Source organism: Anolis sagrei, chromosome 5, assembly GCF_037176765.1.
Source record: "Anolis sagrei isolate rAnoSag1 chromosome 5, rAnoSag1.mat, whole genome shotgun sequence".
NCBI classification, from domain to species: domain Eukaryota; kingdom Metazoa; phylum Chordata; class Lepidosauria; order Squamata; family Dactyloidae; genus Anolis; species Anolis sagrei.
This window is the reverse complement of record NC_090025.1, coordinates 121,184,564-121,205,811: the sequence shown is the minus strand read 5'-3', so window position 1 is coordinate 121,205,811 and position 21,248 is coordinate 121,184,564. Positions and strand designations below refer to the sequence as shown.

Here is a 21,248-nt window from a genome sequence, read left to right as displayed (position 1 = left end):
TACCTTCACAACCTGTGTTTAAAAGTTGTTTTCTTTCCATATCAATAATGACAGCTAAACCTGGTTAGTTAAGCTGCAGTTAGTTTAAAATGGAGGCAAAAGGATCTGAAGAGGAAGAGGAGAAATTGCAACCCTGATTTAGTTTGCTTTTAAAATGTACCCTGTGTTTCTTCATTCTTCTTTGTACTAACCTTCCCAAGAATTGCAAATCAGTAAATTAATTTTTATCAACTTTAAAGGAACAGTTAAGGAAAATTGATATAGGGACACAGATCAAAATCAGATTATGTTAACCTACAGCTATTGTAGTGCCTCGTAATACACATTAACTTTCTTACATTTACAAAAAAGCTCTGTCTTTATACCACATAGCATTTTTGTCAAAAGTAACATCTTGGATTCTTCACAGGGTCAGACACTCAATGTTGTTCCTCTGAGAATAAGACACAATCTTGTACACTTTATTTATATCTGCTTCACAGTGACAGCATGTGCATCTTAATGTCATCTAAGTACATCCTATTCACTCTCTGTATCTTCACAAGTAATACAAATTAAATTTCCAAAGCAAGAAAAACCCTTGACATTTACTACTGAAACAATCCTTCAGTAAGAAAGCTGCAGCACACTACCACTCCTCAGATCAAAATGGACTGTTATGACCTCTTTACAGAAAAAAGCTTGAGATTTACTTTCACACTTTTTACTGTGTATCAATATCTTAGAGGGCACAACTGCCATACTACGTGTTAAGCAGTTCAGTCAACACTCTGCAACTAGTAGACATCAGCAAAATGACACAAGCGAGCAGCAAGATGGGGTACCATATGACAATTATATTGATAATTAAGGCATTCTACAACCAGACCTGTTATATAACACACCTACATACTACTACTCTGTTTTACACATGATGGCAGAAATGCCAATGATATTATCTCTGTGAGTGGAACAGATGGCTATTATAGAGCACTGCAGAAAGCATAGTGCATGTAGATCCCTTTCTTGTTACAATGCACACGAGATGGTTTTACGCGATTCACTGATGCTCCTCTTAACCTATCTCATGGGGATATTGTAAAAAGAAAAAAGAAATCCTCTCAGATTTGCTAATCTAACGTACAGTGGAGTAATGATGGTTACAGAGAAGACATGAATGTGACACATGTGAAGCAAGCTTGATTCAGTAATGTCTCTAAAGCACCATCTATGCAATATATGGCAATGCAAAAATTTCTTCATGCCGAACATTGTAATCATGATCGGCATGTATTCACAACTACAGCATTATTCAAGCTAGGTTAGTCATTCAACTTTTCCATCCCAAGAGAGTGTCATGCTGAGCATCTCCCAACTCAAATCCTTTGACTCTAAACCCCATATTTCTTTGAACTCTTAAGTTATGAAAATGCAAATAATTAATCCATGTTAAACATATGTCAGTACAAGCCATCCCATGCATTCCAAGCCAGAAAACAACTCCATTTGGTCTCAACACCTCAGCTTTTATGTTGTTTCATTATTTATTTATTTATTAGTTATTACAAGCATTTCTATCCCTCCTTCTCGCCTCCAAGGATGGCTACCAGCAGGCACCATTTGCTGCTGAACATTACACAACATAATATACACTTTATCTACATTAAAAACAGTTATAAATACATTAAAACTATTCGCCATATCATGTCATCCTTCAAATCATTAAATCACAGTATCAGCTTCTATGTTAATGAATCTCAATTACTTTTAAATATTTTCTGATTAGGAATCCTAAATGAGAGCCAGAGTGGTATGATGGTTTGAGTATTAAGACTATGACTCTAGACACCAGGGTTCAAATCTCTGCTCAGTCATGACAGTCTCCTGGATGACCTTAGGGAACTCACACACTCTCAGCCTCAGAGGAAGGCAAAGATAAATCTCTGCATGAATCTTGTCAAGAAATCCCCATGACAGGTTCATCTTAGGGTCTTCTGATCATCGGAAATTCAAAATGACTTAAAAACACACAACAAGAATTCCAAGTAGTTCTCTTTTTGGCCATTTAACATCCTGCTATTATCATTTTTGTACTTAACTTCAGCAAAAAAGTGTCAAGGTTTTCACCGTAACATCTACTTTTCTCCCCCACTATCAACCACGGACAAAAGACAAGTGGCCCCAGATGAAACTAAATGGGTTCACATTCAGCCTCCTGAAGGTCCGAAACAATGTAGGACCTTGGAAGTAGCAATTCATCATTAGTAAAGGGAGTAAAATCATCGTGAAAAATCAAGGACCTGCCCTACATCTCCTAACCTGTATGCAATTCTGCCAATCATAAACACGGTACAAGTGTTGATTGGGACAGACATTCAACATAGCCTTTGCCCTTACCTCCCTTTGATCAGTTTCACAGGTGCAAATCCCCCACCCAACAAACAAACAAATAAAACCTGGAGGTAATAGCAGTATTAAAATCAGTGTAGAACCATTCTCTTTTTAGCTATACATAGAAGCCAATAAATATTTTAGGACAACTCGCAAATTCTTACTTTACTAGGTTAGTTGTGTGTGTCTGTAGAAAATAACATCAACACGATCACTGAGTTAACAGGACTGTCTTGTCAACATTTCTGAGTTAGTAGGCAAGGGATAAAAGTAATTTGAAGTAATGTCTGGAAAACAAAACATTAGATCTTTTGAACCGGGCTTTACCACAGCTGGTTAATCGCCAGCAATGATAAGATCTACCAACTGAAAGGTTGACAGTTTGAAGCTCCAAGTTGGCATGAGCACCCAACTGTTAGCCCAGTTCACTGTTTTACCTAAGCAGTTCGAAAACAGCTTGAGCTGTAAGTAGAGAAATTAGGTACCGCTAAAACAAGCAGGGACATATTGTATGACACTATAAGGAAAAAGATTTTAAAAATGCCCGGCTAAAGGAAGGAGGAAGTCCTGATGGCTCTTCATCATAGAGGATGAGGCGACAGCAACCCCCTGTGGCTGGATACAGCACAACCTCCAAGAGCACCAAAAAGATGGACATCGAAACAACATACCTCCTTTCTGTTCTGTATGTCTCTGTCCTGTCTATCCAAAACAGCACTGAATATTTGCCGTGTATGTGTACTGTGATCCACACTGAGTCCCTTTGGGGAGATAGGGCAGAATATAAATAAAGTGTTGTTGTTGTAGTTGTTGTTGTCATTATTATTATAGATAAAATATAACTTAACAAAAATTTTGTACAAATAACTATATGCCAACAGTAAAATGAGGGGAGACATATCATACTAGTAATCTGTAGAAAATAAGACAAATCCAATGGTTTAGTACAAAATAGGTTAGGAAAAATTCACTGTAGTTACTAGCAAATCAACAGGGAGGTATATAAAAACCTTGACCTAACAGCAGCTACTAGTGGACCTTCCAATAAAGGGAACTCGTGTAAGATCTGAAAACTAAGATAGTTCAGAAGATTGAGAAAGTCAACAATTTCTTCCTCCCACTGTGGGTTTAGAACTCATGAACAAGAAAGTTGTAGTAACTTCTCACTGCATGTCTTTTGCCAAAAGAGCTATAAGGATGCTGTTTCACATAAAGAAATTGTCCCTCCCCGACAGATCCAGGGCTACATTCTATCTATAGGTACATACAGTTTTCCTTTTTCCATTATGTGCTTCTGAGCAATATAGCGTGAAAAAGGCAGGAAATGAACACATAGCTTTTGTAAATCTTGATACCAATGCATTGAAAAGACTGAACACTGACTCACAAAGAAGACTTTTTGAATGTCACGTAAACACCCTATGTGTGCTTGGAAGTGTCAGGGACAAAATGCACACACCAATCTTTTTTTTTCCCTATGAGAAATACTTGTCAGCACAAAGTCAGAGAGAAGAACTGCATAGAAAACCCAATGAGGCATTACATGATACTGACGTTATGTTTTCAAAAGACAACGCTCTCACATCAAGCAGACTAAAAAGGGGCATTTTATGAGATGGAGGTATATGCTGCTAGTCAATGTGGACGCTTATTAGTCTAGTCATTTTGTGCATATCCATGATTTTGCAAATATAAGCTGCATGACATTAACCTTTAGAAGCTATAATCAAAAGTCTCTTAGGTGTAATCTAACTATGTAAGGAAGCAGTATGGGCTTCTTTTCTTCAGGATCTTTGAGAATGACTACCTTAAATTCTAAAGCTTGCAGTGCAGGGATGCATAGCAAAATACAGATGTCAGCTCTTCTGGCATAATCTGTAAATTGTAGCAATAATAAAATGATTTCTTAAGCATATTTTCCAGCTTAGTACTCATCACTGTTTTACTTGATGTGGTACTTCAAAAATGCTCTTTCATTTTTGGATTAAAGGAATAGGATAATAGCAGCTTTTGGCTACCTGACAAAATTTTAAATGTGCAACAGTCCCAACCAGTGACACACTTACCCGCATTGCTGATAGCAGGGAAATGCAAATCTTCCTTTACTATAATATAAGGATTTCCCCAAACTTGTGAAGGGGCACCTAGTCTGACATCTCACTCTGGTATTGACATAATAGGTATTAGTCCTCTTATGTCAGCCTGCTTTGCAGTGTTTGAAGTAAAGTAAGTGGATGTAAAGGCTGCCTAGGAGAATTTAATACTGGAGTAGGTGAGGACCTGTGGAATCACAGGGATCACAACATAATCCATGTAAGCCATTCTGAGCCTTGTAAAGCAGACATAATTTAAGCAGGCATAATTAAACACCTATACCATAGTCATACTTTAAAGCAAAGGTTCTTTTCTTAACCTTTTTTTGTGCCATGGACACCTCTGCTAGTCAAGAGAAAACCACAGACTTCTCAGAAAGTAGTGAAAGATTGTTTCTTGACATTCAATATTGGCATAGTTTGTACACAGGAGAAGTGTGTTCATGTGTGATCTAGTATCAGGTCTAACAACTACCATAATTTCAAAGTATGGATGAGTATAAGCAATATTTTGAGATATGCAACAACTGTAATATGGTATAAAATCCACTGTAATTTATTACATCCATTCATAAGTTAAAAAAATTCTATATTTCAGTTAGTGTCAGAGAAAATAAAGATAGTGAGCTGATTTTCAATTCAAGCTCACTGACATCCTGAAATCTTTCCACCGACCTCTGGTTAAGAACCCCTGATTTAAAGGGTCTCATTCAATAATAACTTTTCCTCTTTATTTGAAATAAATGCATTTGAAATGTTTACATTTCTCAAACAGATCTGAGAAAAGATTAACTCCTTAAAGCTAACATTGGATTTACAACTAGTAATGCATCTTCAGTGAAATGGCCATGAGGGAAAACACAGAAGCATGCCATATTGACATATGCAGACTGGGTTTGTACTGATAGTACAAAGAATATTGCATCAAATAAGATTTTCACTCTGCAGAAGATTATATTTATTTATAGAGCTAAGTATTTAATGTGTACTACTTTGTCCAAAAGTCTTTTAAATGTCCAGTGGAGAATAAGCAGTTATATCGAGGCTTTATTTCTTTCAGTCATATACTATTTCTGTATTTAAAACAGGCTGTGAAAGACAGCTTTAAGGAGATTGAGAATAATATTATGCAATTTCCATATATACTTACATATGAGTCAACTTACTGACAAAAATTGACTTAAAAACTGGGATAACTTATACAAAGGTTGGTGTAACTTGGGAAGGATCAACCCTATCTATGCTTTGCTCCAGTGGCAGTTTTGGCCTAGGCAGCAGTAGCTCCATGGCACTTTCCTGCAATGAAGGCCTCTATGCTTTGGTGGCACTTTCTGGGCAAGAAAATGACAGAGGCAAGCTCCACTTTGATATGCATTCCACTCCTCTCAAGCACAAGTCCTTCTTGCTCTGCACTATTACTCCTATTATTCTATTTAATTATACTCCACTTTATCTCCCTAAAGGGGACTCAAAGCATTAGCACAGAATTTAAAATATACAAATGTACAAAATTAAAACATAATTAAAAACACAAACAGTACTTAAAAATCAGTTAAAATCCATCAAAACATAGGGATAGTAACCCCTTACTAGATCTTAAACATCATCTTCTTTACAAGTCTGTTTGAATAAAAAGCTTTTAGCCTGCTGCCAAAAAACACAGCAAGGTGGGGGCCATCCTGGCTGCCCTGAGTAAGGAATTCCAGAGTCAAGGGGCAGCCACAGAAAAGGAAGGCCTGCTCTCTTGTTCCCACCAACCATGCTTGAGATGTAGGTGGGACAGAGCTAAGGGCCTCTCTTGAAGATCTCAGGGCTTGGACAGATTCGTACAAGGGGATACGGTTGGCCAAATAGCCTGGACCTGAACGGAATTGGGCTTTAAAGGTCATAACCAGCACTTTGAATTTGTGCCTGGTAACAGACTAGCAGCCAGTGAAGCTGCTGCAACAGGGTGCTTGTCTGGTCCTTGCAGACAGCTACAATGAGCAACCTGGCTGCAACTCTTTGGACCAGCTGAAGTTTCTGAGCACTCTTCAGAGACAGCCCCATGTAGAGCGCAGTAACCCAAATGGGATGCAACAAAGGCATGTACCACTGTGGCCAGATCTGGCTTCCCAAGGAATGGGCACTGTTGGTGCACAAGTTTTAATTGACCAAAGGCCCTCCTGTCCACCACATATATCTGGGCCTCCAGGTTCAGTGCTGAATCCACAAGGAACCCTAAACTGCGGACCTGTGTCTTCAGCCAACACAGGCTGGATCCATATTTCCTGGTCTGCCTTTTGACTGACCAAGAGTACCTCTGTCTTGTCTGGATTAAATTTAAATTTGTTTGCTCTCATCCAGTTCATTACTGATGACAGGCACTGGTTTAGGGATGAAGTGGAAAGGAGTAGTAGAGTTGGGTGCCATCCACATATAGGTGGCACTGTACTCCAAAACTCTGGATGACCTCTCCCAGCAGTTTCATGTCTATTTTGAACAGCATGAGGAACAGAATGGAATTCTGAAGAACCCACAAGACAATGGCCAGGGATTCAAAGAGGTGTCCCCAGTACTACCTTGTGGGTATGGCCCTCCAGGAAGGACAAGAGCCATTGTGAAACAGTGCCTCCCAGTCCCAACCCAGCGAGACAACCCAGGAGGACACCATGGTCAATGGTATCAAAAGCCACTGAGAGATCCAGGATAACCAACAGGGACAAACTCCCCTGTCTAGCTCTCTGCATAGGACTGATTCATATATGGCAGTTTTCTATAGTTGCAGCTGAAATCTTTTTGACTATATATACTTGTATATTTGAAAAGAACAACACAATTGCCTAACACAGCTGACTATGGATTCCAACTGATTCTCATCAGAACAACAATAAAAGGGTAACATAATTATATGTAATCAATGCTGTTTAACTGATTTATCTTTCCACTATACATTGATATATTTTAGTTTGACCTTCGGTATTGTAACCTGCTAGAATATAACAAAACTTTCTGAGTTGTTTATTCTTGCAGGGGAATGCACCTAAATATGTAACAGTGAAATGTAAGTACAGATCAAATTCAAATTTTTTCAAGGATACAAAGATAATGTTTTTCAAGATGTTTCCCTTCTAAAATGTTGTGTATGAGCCCTCACTTCCAAATATTAAAATATGAAATATCTAAATTTACTTTCTATTTGCAGCCAGGATTTCATTTATGTTTTTGTGAACTATATATTTCTGAACTGTATTTGTAAAAATGCTAAGTTGTCCAGTTAATTAGTGTGCTTAATGCATTTTTCCCATAGTGATGAAAGGCTCCTGAATAATTGTTTGAAAATGTATATTTACTTCCAGCAGATAAATTAAAAAGGATGATAAATAAAAAGGAAAACTTTTAATAAAAATATCAATAATTTAAGAAATAGTTTTAAAACAAAACACAAACCACAAATAAATATGGATTGGTTTCCATAATTTTACTCTGTCTATAGTAAAAAAAAAATCTGAGCTCAGGAATCACTGTACAACTGGAGAAAACGGAGGAAAACACATGAGATTGGATCTGTCAAATTTGTCCATGTTTAATCACTGCAGTGACATGGATAAGGGGTGTTTATATGGGTAGCCTCCTATCAAGCATTGACATTTCTCTTCCAAATTCTGCATCGTAAGCCTGGCATGGCAATTTTTTTAAATTAATTTAATCATTAAAAATACTGAGATTTCAAAATATCACTACTTTGTTTTTACTGTCATTTCTCCTTCACAGTAATCTAGGTTTTTGAAATTGTGCTTTGGCTAACTTGTAAGATTGGGAAGTGGGAGAGGAGCCCAGGGGCAAGGGGTGCAGATCAATGCCTCCTGTCTACTTGGGAGTTGAAGGATTGGAAAGGAAAATCAAAAGGCCCTTCTTCACTGTCCCATTGCTTCTACACTAGATTCCTAAAACTAATGAAGTCATGTTCTTGTTTTATTCACTCTTGTGCCTGACATTGCCATATGAGTTGTTGTAGGTTTTTTCGGGCTATATGGCCATGTTCTAGAGAACATGGCCATATAGCCCAAAAAAACCTACAGCAACCCAGTGATTTCGGCCATGAAAGCCTTCGACAATACATTGCCATTTGAGTGAGAGGATAAGAATAATTCCTATACCACAGATCTACATGATACTCAAATCTAAGATACAATTCTGCAAGTGGGGTTTACTGCAATCTTCATAAGAGGTTTACAGTCACAGGCTTTCACTACTTTTAAATTACAAACAAAAATGTGGGGTAGAATGCATACACCAGAAATAGATGTGCAAAATATATGATACACAAAAAATACACCAAACACACACAAATGTTTACCTGGAGAGAAAAAGTTTTGGATCTGGGACAAGATTCTTGTAGGATTCTGAAAATCATAAGGAAAAGAAACTAATAGATTTTCACATCTTTGCTGAGATTGCATAACGAGGCTATGGCAGAGTTGGGATTTTGAATAATTCTTAATGTGATGGCACACCGGGAAGATTTGATGAGAAAACTATATGTGTCCGGCTATTTTCCCAGTGACCATCGGTATGCTCTGTATTTACTTTAATTCCCCCAAAATAAAACTCTAGAGACAAGACTAAATTTAACTAATTAGGTTTACTGAACAATCAAGGTGAATCAAAAGAAGGTATAAAGGTGCAGTTTGATTTTTGATGGTATAGAATTAGAATAATAAGGAACAGGTATAAGGTATAACTCTGAGGTAAATATAAATAACAGGAGGCTATGAGATATAATGGTGTTATGTGTTCTGAGGTAACAACAACTATATTTTCTATGAGGTAAGCACTCTCTATAAACTCTGGGGCATGTACTATCTATGTTCTTTGGGCAAATACTGGTCAATTCTATGGCATATACATCTATATTCTTTGGGCAAATACAACTATTCTCTATGTTCTCTGAGGCATTTACATACTAAGGATTGCCTGTTCAGACTGCTAAGCCAGACCAGACACTTTCTGGCTAACTACTACAAGCTATGTCCAATTAGAATGGAATAAAAGGTCCTTCCACCAGGCTCTGAGCCAGAATGGGCTAAATCAACAGAGCTCGGCCTCTAGGGGGATCCTAAGCTCCTACTCTAAAGCTTAGCAGAATGGAACAGTCCACCTCCAGGGAGCAAACAGAGGGGTAAAAACTAGGCCGAGACTTCACACTTAATATACAGGGGTTTTTTTTTAGCTCATTGATATTCTAATTAAAGGAAGTTCATTCTTGGGAATTCTTGAGTGGTATAATGTGAATGATTTGGATTAATAAACAGATACTACAATAAATGTCTAAATTTGCATTCATGCAACTATATAAGCATCTGCAGTACTATACAGATGCTTTGATCATGCTGTTCAAAATGCATTTTGCATGTCCAATGAAATTGTTTCAAGCCATACCTCTCCAATTGTTTCAAGTAAGAGGATGATTTTGGAATATATACCAGCACTGCAGATCAGTAATACATAGCTGCTCATTATCATTTTATAGAACCAGGCTTCAGTACTTACTATATATACTCATGTATGTCAGTCACATGTATAAGTCGAAGGCAGGTTTGGGGGCCAAAATTGTGGATTTTGATATGAATAAGTTGTCTATTCTGCAGAGAGGGAAAAGCACCAATACCACCATGTGTTTCGACCAGCCCAGACCACTGCTGCCATTCCTCTGCCCAGGCATTTTAAAAAGCCAGAAGTGGTGTTGTGGTAGATGGAGTGAGCCATGGGAGTTGGTGCTTCTTTCATGATGGACTAAGTGCTTGTCTTTCAAGCACTTAGAGAAGGTCACAGGTCCTTTTTTGAAAAGAGTAGAGGTACATAGGATTGACTCAGGATTTAGGGGTTGATTTTATAACTAAAATGTCTAGGCTTATACATGTGTAAATATGTATTTAAATCAGTGATTTGTCAACCTGTGGGTCCCCAGATGTTTTGGCCTTCAACTCTCTGCTGGTAAACTGGCTGGAATTGCTGGTAGTAGGCCAAAACACCCAGGGACCCACAGGTTGAGAATCACTGATTTAAACAAAGCATTTCAGCACAAGAGGATGAACTAAACATTTGAATTTTTTGAGAATATGCCAGCTTAGTTGGACATGTGTAGGAGTGTTTTTATTTTGCTCTTTGCTTTTCTCTCCTTTGAATTCCCACAATTAGAAGGTCTGAATTTATTGACTACATTTTTTTTGTTCAGACTTTCATTAGAAAAGTCTTCTGACATTCAAAGACACTATTTACTTGGTCTCAAGGTGGAACCTATGCATATATTCTTTGGAGAATGGAGAACTACTGGTTTCTTTCTAATAGCCCTAAGATCTGATTATGCTAATGTGATAGAGTGGTTCTTCTCTGTTATAAATTCTTGCTTCATTCATAAAACACAAATAAAATATAATAATCTGTCTTGATGATATCACTGACTATAATCCATACTATTTCATCATTCAACAATTTCCCAATGACACAATTAGAAACATTGGAAATATAATTGACAACACCAAAATTGCAACATAGAACTTCCAAACAGTGTTTTATAGTATCAAAATACACATATCATAAAAAGGTTTGAGTATTAGAAATACATCTGTTGGACAATTCATCACTTCATATTGACATCAATTCAGTCTAACAGAAGCATTTTATTGTAATACTGAATAGGCAGAATGGTACTAGACACAGGGGCTTTCAAGCAGAAATATGAAAAAGAATCTTGCAGTTGGACTGACTTTGGTTGAGACAGCCTGCCTCAGTGTAGCGAGACAGCCTGCCAAGAATTCTCCAAGCACCATGACAGTTCTCGCTTCCAGCACAGGAGTAAGTCAATATGCACCAACTCTTCCTATCATATTTTCCACAGTTTTTGTAAACATCTCAGTGAAAACTAATGCATTTTCTCTTTATATAGCTAAGTACGCACATAGAGAGAGAGGTAGACAGAGGTAGAGGCAGACACACACACACACACACTCAACAAGAACAACAGGCTGGGTTACACAGGAGAAGGAAACAACTCATGCAATTGGTCATTGAGAGAGAAAAGGAACATTTTCCTAGCCAGCCAGATAAGCCAAATCAACCCTGGAGAACAATGAGATGACAGAAGTCATATACGATGCTACCAGTATTAAAAATCCATAAGAAATATTGTTAAGATCAAAACTGTTAAGATTGTCTGGAGGGGCCCTGCTCTTGGTCCCACCAGCCTCACAAGCGCGTCTAGTGGGGACAAGGGACAGGGCCTTCTCGGTGGTGGCCCCTCGGCTCTGGAACTCTCTCCCACTGGAGATCAGAACTGCCCCTTCTATCTTGACGTTCAGAAAACAGGTGAAAACTTGGCTCTGGAAATTGGGATTCGATGAGTGAGTCAATATTCTGTGATATAGATGGATGATGATGAACAACGATTTTATTGTGACGACTGACCATTGTAATTATATGACTGCATGTTGCTATTGTAATGTTTTTAGTTTAATATGTAATATGATGTTTTTTAATGACTGTTCATGATATTACTGTTGGAAACCGGCCTGAGTCCCTCGATGGAGGTGAGAAGACCCGTATACAAAACTGCTAAATAAATAAATAAATATTTACCATAGTTTTAAATTTTGTGCATAAATGAAATGCAAAGAACAAACAAAAACAAAGTTTCAAAAGTGTGCATAATTGTTTGAATTTCATATTTAAAATTCTTGCCATGCTCTGCTGAACAGATACAGTGGGGCACAAGTATTCACAGGAGTTTGATTCTAGGACGCTGTAGTTGCTAATATCACTGGATCCTATTATGTGCAATGGTGTAAAACAGTCTTTTATATAAAATTGCATTTTTTAAAATATAAAACGTCCTTTGGAATTTTTTTGGGGGAGGGGGCTGACTATTTTTATCATCTTGAGTAATGTGGGAAGTTGAATCAAACTAGTATTTACATCTCTACTTTCATAACACCGCATCTGAAAATGTAATATTCCAATTACTTAGCCTTTAAGTGATGACTTTTTATTACAGGAGAGTTTTGTTGATATTTTTGTCTCCTTTGTGTTTTTGACCTGATATTGTTTCTTATATGCCTCTTAGAACTGATACTTTAATGTATTTGTAGGAAAAGTTGTACTGCATTTTCATTGTAAGTTAAAAAAAAATCCCTGTGTGGTCTTGCCCTAAAAGACAGAATAAATATAGGTTCAATAAATAGTTAGAAGGGAAGGCCATTTCCAACATTTTATTCTTTATTCTGTGTCACCAATGGGGGGAATAGTAGAGCAAGTTCATGCTGTGTTCAGTTACCATTGGGGGTAATTGACTCATGGTAGCCCTTCCCACAATTTTTCTCTGCTGTCCCGTTTTCTCTTTGCCACCTCCGGTTTTTTCGCATGAGGAGTTGAGTGTACACTCGACTCCTTTGGGCTCTGTTTATCTGCACTGATGGCATGCTGCTGGCATGGACCCCCGGCAGAAGTAGTATCATATGATAAGCTTTAAGGGACTCTGTGCTGACATGTGCCAGCAGCAGAGAGAAGCAGGGAGAAGACATTTTTTGGGCTCAGTGTGATGAGGTCCAAAGAAATATGCTCTTTAGGCATTGCTAGGGAACAATTCGGCCATAATAGATCAATCAAAAAAGTTTTAAATCTGATGTAAGTATCAGCTTTAGTCAATACTATGTAATTGTGTTGAGTTACAATGTATGAGTATTTAATTTCAAAAGAGAGTTTCCCCTTACAATCCAAATCCAGCTAGAGCTCCTTTACTTTTTCGTTCTATAGCCTTGCAGGCCTCATGATTTCATTTCTCCCGACAATGGGTCAGAAATCCAGTAAATCCAGGATAGGCTGGCTTAGTTACTGAATCAGCATGGTAGTTAAATACCATCATAATGAATGTTTGAGCTTATTCAAGAACTGGCACAGTCTATTGCCACAGACTAAATGCAGATTCTTAATGTATTGTACAGCGAGAATCTGGCTTTCATGTTATGCTCGGTAAAATCTAATAGCTTGATCAGATCAAGGAAAGCACATTACCTGCACAAGCATTTGCCTCACTATACCAGGATTCTGTGCTTCAAAATGAAAGACAGTGCTACTTGACTCACAAGCTTGGAATAAGGAAGGAAAAAAAACCCTACAGCTATATACATATATTATTCCACCTGCTCGTCTTAGTAGAGAAGATACCATCATTAGGTAGCTATTTTTTCTGCTGTTCTAGGCAGAATGAATTAATTAAAACAATGCAGGGAAAATACCAACAAAAGGCAGCCGTCATGGCAACTTAATGTTACACTAGAATATCTGAAGCATAAACCTTTTGGTAATGCACAAGTCTGTGATTTAGAGCTATGGCTGAAGATTTCTATTTAGTAGACAGCTTATTATTTTCTTGTTACTTATTTATACACATGAATGCATAATTGTTTGAAGACAGTGGTACTATTTATCTTCCAGGGAAAACAACATTTTGGAGACCTCATGCAAGGAACATGGGAAAGAGGAAACAACATTGTTGTTTGTCTTCAGCGCATATTACTTTTGGGTAATAAGCACTAGGGAATGGAGGAAAACAGCCTTTGCAACAAAAATCATCACTATTCTCTATGGAATGCAAAGTATTTGTAGACTGCTTCATTATATGATTACAGGCTCAGTGCTTCCCTTACAAACCAAAGTCCACAAGGGACATGTGGAGGCTTTTAAAAATCCTGTGGGAAGATCTACCTAAATGGCATAATAGTAGAGCCCTAAGAGACTCATCAAGCAACCGCTATTTCCAGGTGGCCTCTCTCTGTAGCAAAGGTATCTGCCAACAGCTAGACCACAAGGGGGAAGAGATGAAAAATGATCAATTCCTTGCATGCAGTGTTATAAAGCAAAAAAAAAAAAATGTGGAAACACTAAACAATGATACTTGATCTGTTGCAATGCTGAGAGATGAGGCAATCCCCGGACAAATGTCTGCCAGATTCATGGAAAAGAGCTCTATATGTGTAAATCAGAGTGCCAAATTCATTCAGAAACAATTCACATTTAACACACAGATTGTGGAATGCTAAAAATAGGTTGTTCTATGATTTCCCCTCTCTGACTGTCGTATGTAGGCAGATCTATGTTTAGAGTCAATCTGAATATACTTTTAAATTTTGAATGAGTAAAGAGGCTTTATTTCTGTTCACAAAGTTTCACTGAAGTGCAATGAAATATACATGTGACATATTTTTCTCTCCTTCATTTACTTCCTGTGAGTTATCAGAAAGAAGCAGATGCCTTATCCCCAATGTTAGATAATTCTGTATAACTCAGTCAAGAATCTCTTGTTGCTTAGATTTAATTACAATCAGTTTCTGTCCTAGGATTTGTAGTTTGCAGGGGTACTACAGAAGTGCTGTGACTGAAAATGCTAGATGCCCTTCCCTACTGTGTAAATCCCAGGTATTAATGGGATGGAACCACTGCTTCTAAAGTGGAATAATAAATAGCATTACATAGTGTAAACTGGCCCCATAAATCTAGGGTTGAAATTGACAGGATCTCAGAATGTAGATATCAACCCATAATAAGATGTACACATCAACAGAAAAAAAGATACATTTACCTGCATGAGCCAGGTATACATCACTTTCTATGTGTTGGCCTCCTTCACACAAATTAACTTGAAAGATACTGCATTATTAACTCAGTATTAGTATTAGGATACACGCACATGATAAAGGCAAAATATTTGGTCTAACAGATTGTCCATCTGTGGGCGTGTTTCGACTGTGCATTTCTCCATTGCAGGGAGTTGGGTTAGAAGGCCCTCATCGTTTCTTCCAACTCCAGGGCCCTTCCACACAGCCCTATAGCCCAGAATATCAAGGCAGAAAATCCCACATTATCTGAGTGTGGACTCAGATAACCCAGTTAGAAGCAGATATTATGGGATTTTCTGCCTTGATATTCTGGGATATAGGGCTGTGTGTAAGGGCCCTGAATTTGTTTGCTTCTACAATAAATGGAGAAGAGAGATTTGTAATATATATTATCACTAGATACAGATTTTTTTGTATGACAAGGTTTTCTTCTTCCTCCTTATTACCATCACAACACTACTCATCACTGCCTACACAATGTAATGTTTACTATCATGATTCTACTGTCAACAGTACTACAACATGTAGATTTGGAGAAGTGAATCTGTAGGTCTGTTATCAATCCTTCCGCGTATCTAACCAAATTTCACTGCCATCATAAGATTTGCATCCCTCTCACTTTCTTATTTTGTTCTATGCCTCCCATAATTGGGCACAGGCTTGTGATAATAAATATGTCAACAACATAAAAAAACAAATAGCATATTTTAAGATTAAATTACAACTATTTTAAGTATTTCTGTTAGTTAACAAAACTTAAAAGTGTATTTAAGAAAAGTCCTGACATCTAACTTAAAACAGCCAGTTTCTCTATCAAGATCCATTCTCTTGAACTCATGGGTCTGATAATATTCCCTGGATAAGTTATCTCCCTACTGAACATTGGGTCCATGAAACACTACGCCACTATATCAGAGACTTCTATAAAGTATTCTTGACAATTCTGAGTCAAAACCCATTTTATTGCCAGTTACAGGCATGTCAGAAAATGTAAAAGCATATGAAAAACAATCAACCGGTTTATATAAAATGACTCTTTTAGAGGAACTGACAGTAAGAAATAATTAGCCTTAAAATTCATTTCAGGAAATATGGCTGTCTTTTATGTCTTATGTTAATGAACATAATGGTATTTACTATGTTCCATCAAAACATAGCAATGTATGGATGGATTTATGCATAGTTATTTATTTACCCTTTTTAATATGTAAATTCCAATGTGTACAAGGCTATTGTTTTTTTTTTATGTTTTAACAATATTAATGTCACACTTTTTGATGCATGATTGTCCCAACCTTATTTTCCATGTTCATAGCTGTGATTCTACACCTTGTTCATGGGAAGCTTCCCACTGGTGTGGAAATCACCTTATTGGACAGATGGCAAGCTCTTTAACCTCATCAGGCTGAAAGCCAAAAATAAGGTGACAACAACTCCTGTTATACAACTCCAATAGGCTGAGGATAATGCAATCTCTGGTCATTCAGAGGACACCCTACAAGTCACTTTAAACAAATTTGCAGAAGCATACGAAAAGCCCGGCTTCGCACTGAACAACAAGTAAACTAAAGTGATCTACCAACAGGAATCAACCAATCCCTTTGCAATGCCAGAAATATTGTAACATTAGAAAATGCTGATGATTCCCACTACCTAGGCAGCCACCTCTCCACAAAAGTTAACAGCAATGCTGAAATACAACACCATCTGAGCCCTTTGAGTACAAGATTTTTTAAATGAAGCAAAGTCTTTATTGGTACGTTTATAGATACCAAGATGCTTGTTTAAAAAGTTATTATTCTTCCAACTTTATTGTAAGCCAGTCAAATATGGACCAACTACAAACATCACTGTAGACTTCTGGAACAATTTCATTAGCGTTGCCTTTGAAAAATCCTGCAAATCCCTTGGGAACACAGGCAGACAAACATTGGTGTTCTGGAAGAAACAAAGACTGCCAGCATTGAAGCAATGATTCTCTGCCATCAACTTCACTGGGCTGAACTCGTTGTCCAAATGCCCAATCACCATCTCCCAAAACAGTCACTTTATCCTCAGTTCAAGAACAGAAAACAGAATGATTGTGGACAGCAAAGGAAATTTAAAGATGGTCTTAAAGCTAAGCTACAAAATAGAATAAATACCAAGAACTGGGAAGCACTGGCATTTGAGCATTCTAAATCAGAGGTAAGTTGTTACCAGAGGTCAGTGCTATGAATTTTGAAGAGGCATGAATAGAGAGTGAAAGGGAGAAACATACCAAGAAAAATGCACATCAAGCAAATCCTTGTCAGGACCACCTTCCATCTGGAAATGTGTTTCTTCATTGTGACATACCCTGCAGATCCAGAATAGGTCTCTACAGTACCTTAGACTACATTTATACTTGGCCATGAGTGATAGCCTATGATGATGATGATGATGATGATGATGACTGTTGTTATCATTTTTTTTAAAAAGAACTATAATAAAAGAAGAAAAATAATAAAATCAATGGATTTGTTCGCCCTTGGGTTTGTATATGAAAACATTTTAGAGTTTAATATTTGACTGCGTGATAATGAATATTTAGACAGTTACCACATCCTCCCTTCAGACACATACATTGCATATTTATTATTTGTAGTCAAAAGCAAGAGAATGGGTTAGCTAGATATTTCATTCTGTATCATAGAAGGCAGAATTACATTAGACAGGGCGAGACTAGAGATAAAACAAAACCTGTGAGGTTCAATGTGCAAGGTTCACAACCTGTGGGGAAAGTTCTATCAAAATGACTCAGATACAACCTATTTCTAGTAATTCTCATAATTAAGTTTTCAAGATCCTAAGTGAAATTAGAGGCAATTGGCTGCTCTTTTGAGTGACTATTATATGTGTTTAGTCATCCATAGTTCTCAAAACATGTGAAAGCAATGTCAAATATGTTCCATTTGGGGGAATATGATGTTTTAATGGATCAATAAAAATAAAACCATGTTACTAATACATTTTAATGTTGTGATAGGTGCTTAAGTGCAAGGAAAAATAATTTTAAATGCCTTTTCCATGAAAACCTAAAACAACCATTGCTCCCTGTTATTGGGGACCTGTTGAAGCATGACTTTGGTCACAATATTCATATAAACCATACTACTATTGAGCTAATCAATCAGTATTCAGGTTGACAGGCTCTGTAACAATTTCATGACTATGAATTTCTACTGACAAGACAGGTGAATCAAAGAACTGAGAATTTTAGATGAGTTTTCTGTAAATCGAGACTGTAATGAAATCCTCTCTCAAACTGAACACCATCCTAAATTTGTGGCACAATGTGTCTTTTTTTCTATGTCAGTGTGAAACTCTTTTAATGCATTGCCTCTGTGAAGAAACATTTCTTGAACTTAAATTTTATTACCCTTTTCCAATATATTGCATTTGTTCATATATATTTTATCTGGCTGTTTTATCACGAGTTTAGGGATTTTTGCATTTAGCTCTCATATTTTTTCAAATACAAACAAAATAAAATGTGGCAGAATAAACACTGATTAAATATTTGGGGATATCATTATTATGAGAAATTTGAATAGCTGCAGTGATTTGCTAACAGCTGCAGTGGTTAAAAAAGCATCTCTTGTTTTTAAAATGGAACAACCTGTTTTCTGCTATAGCAGAACAATTACACCAGTGGATTTTCTTCCCCTTTCCATCCAGCTACAATTCAATGAATACCATTACAATTTGTTAATACAAAGCTAATAGAAAACATTGAAAGGAAGGAAATATGAGATATAGGAAATTGAAAAGCTAAAAGCTGGCCTTAGCTGAGTGCATAGGATATCAAATTGCTTTCTAAAAGGTAATTCCGAGGGTCTGAAAAGCTCCAGGATGTCCCCTCACTGTTATTGGAAGGAGTGACATTGACGATTTCACAAACTCTTCCACCTGTGTGCCCTCCTTAAGGAGACATTTATTTATTTATTTATTTATTTCACAATTCCCTAAAAGCTGTTCTGGAATGTAGGGAGACTCCTCTGGGATGTGCAGAAAGGGACACAGTATGGAGTCACTGTAGGAAAACAAAATAAATGAATGGCATTTCAGTTCCTTCTTAAAAAAGGCTATCTGGATCCACCATTTCAGATAATGGATACTCAATCTGTCACAGTTTTTTTTTGCTACTGATCCATCAGCATTAGATTCATGTCATTCAGGCCTGTCACACATCTCTACCAAATGTCCTACTTAGCTGCTAAATGATTAAGATACATCTTGGATGAAATGCTCAGAGTACCATCATGTACCGTACCAATTCAGTTTGATGAGTAAAATAACCACAGGGTTTTAGTTCTTTTTGTTTTATATTCTACTAGCTGTACCCGCCATGCGTTGCTGTGGCCAACCATCTCTCCCTCTTTCTTTTCTTCTTCCCCTCCTTCCTTCGCTCCCTCTTTCCTTCCCTCCTTTTATTCTTTCATTCTCTCCTTCATTCTCTACCTTTCCTTCCTTCCCCCCGTTTTCTTTATCTCTTTTTTCTCTCATTTCTTCCTTCCCTACTTCCTTCCTTCCTTCGTTTTTTGTGTCCATCCTTTCTTTTCTTTCCTTCCCTCCCTTTTTCTCTCCTTCTTTCCCTACTTCCTTTTTTCTCTACCTTTCCTTCCTTCCTCTTTTCTTTATCTTATTCTTTATCTCATTTCTTCCTTCCCTATCTCTTTCCCTCCTTCCTTCCTTCCGTCCTTCCTTCCTTCCTTCCTTCCTTCTTTCCTTCCTTCACTTTTTGTTTCCATCCTTCCTTCTCTACCTCTTTCCTTCCTTCCCCCTATTTTCTTTTCTTTCCCCTTTTTCTCCTTTCTTCCTTCTCTACCTCTTTCCTTCCTTCTCTTTCCTTCTTTATTTCCCTCCTTCTTTCTTTCTTTTTTTCTTTCTTTCTTTCTTTCTTTCTTCCCTTTTTCCTCTCCCTAATCCTTCCCTTTTTTCTGTATTGTCATTTAGCCTTTTGGGGTTTTTAAGTCCTTTTTGCTGTTTTTTTTTTTTGGGGGGGGGTGGTTATGAGTTATGGTCACTCATTGGTCTGTTAGGGGTATAGTGTCCAAATTTCATGTCAATTCATCCAGTGGTTTTTGAGTTATGTTAATCCCACAAACGAACATTACAATTTATTTATATGGATAACAGTATTGTATTATTTAATTTTCTGTTCCATAATATCCCAGTAAAAAGAAGAGATACTCTTAACACAATGCAGCAGCAGCATGCAATGCTATAATGCTTGGCACGGTGGGGCGGGGGGCAATAGGAAAAGAGGAATAGTGCATTCCAGATGGATAAACTTGCTCAAGGAAGCAAGACCAGATCTTAGAATAGGATGACTTGGTGGTCTTTCATTCATGGGGTTGGCATAAACAACAACAAACAGAATCAGGATCTACTACCATGTGCGTTTCTGTTCCTCTATTTGGAAATCAGAAGCATGACAAGAATGTGACACCAACTTTCATAATCAAAACACAATAACAAGACTATCCTTCCTGATTATTTATCTTCTGCAGTATTTACACAAGTGATAAGGGGAAGTTCAATTCAGAACATTGAATTGAGAGACTATCACCTACTTCTGCTCTGCAGAGCTTCTCGAACGTTTTCCACTTGCAACCCCTTTTCACCCAAGAAATTTTTACATGACTCCAGGTATATAGATATATAAAATTGACATAAAAATAAAACCTTTACTGATAATAAATCAGTATTTGCAAGGCTTCCTAAACAGGCTGATTTTCCTTTCTGGAATACAGCTGAAGCATTTTATGTAGAGTCTGCTGTAAATGCTGCATGTTACTGCTACAGATTTGTGTAAATGGGTAGCATTCAGAAACATTTTATTGTTGCAAAATTTTTCATGATCCCAATATTGAACTAATATTTGGAATTGGGACCCACAGATAAAGAAGCCCAGATTTATACCACTGATGTTATTCTCATTTAGATTAAAGTCATAAAAGTGGCACTGAAGTTTCCACTCACTTTTGCTAGGATAGGGAAGATTATAAAGAGAAGAAGCGGAAAAACTGAACGTGTCTCTTTCAAAGCTTTTATCTTATTCTATAAATTTCTGACTTTTGAATGATATACAAACGTTCTGCAGACAGGT

At 37.2% G+C, this 21,248-nt stretch overlaps 1 protein-coding gene across 9 annotated transcripts in view; it reads right to left on the bottom strand.

Moving 5' to 3' along the window:
• TAFA5 (TAFA chemokine like family member 5) overlaps positions 1–21,248 on the bottom strand; it is a 382,319-nt gene that overhangs the window by 33,237 nt on the left and 327,834 nt on the right. The window contains exon 4 of one of the 9 annotated variants that reach the window (XM_060777805.2): positions 8,803–8,848. The exons of the other annotated variants lie outside the window; for them this stretch is intronic. Coding sequence (XP_060633788.1) covers positions 8,803–8,848 — 46 coding nt within the window. The remainder of the gene's footprint in view (positions 1–8,802; positions 8,849–21,248) is intronic. 9 annotated transcript variants of the gene reach the window in all.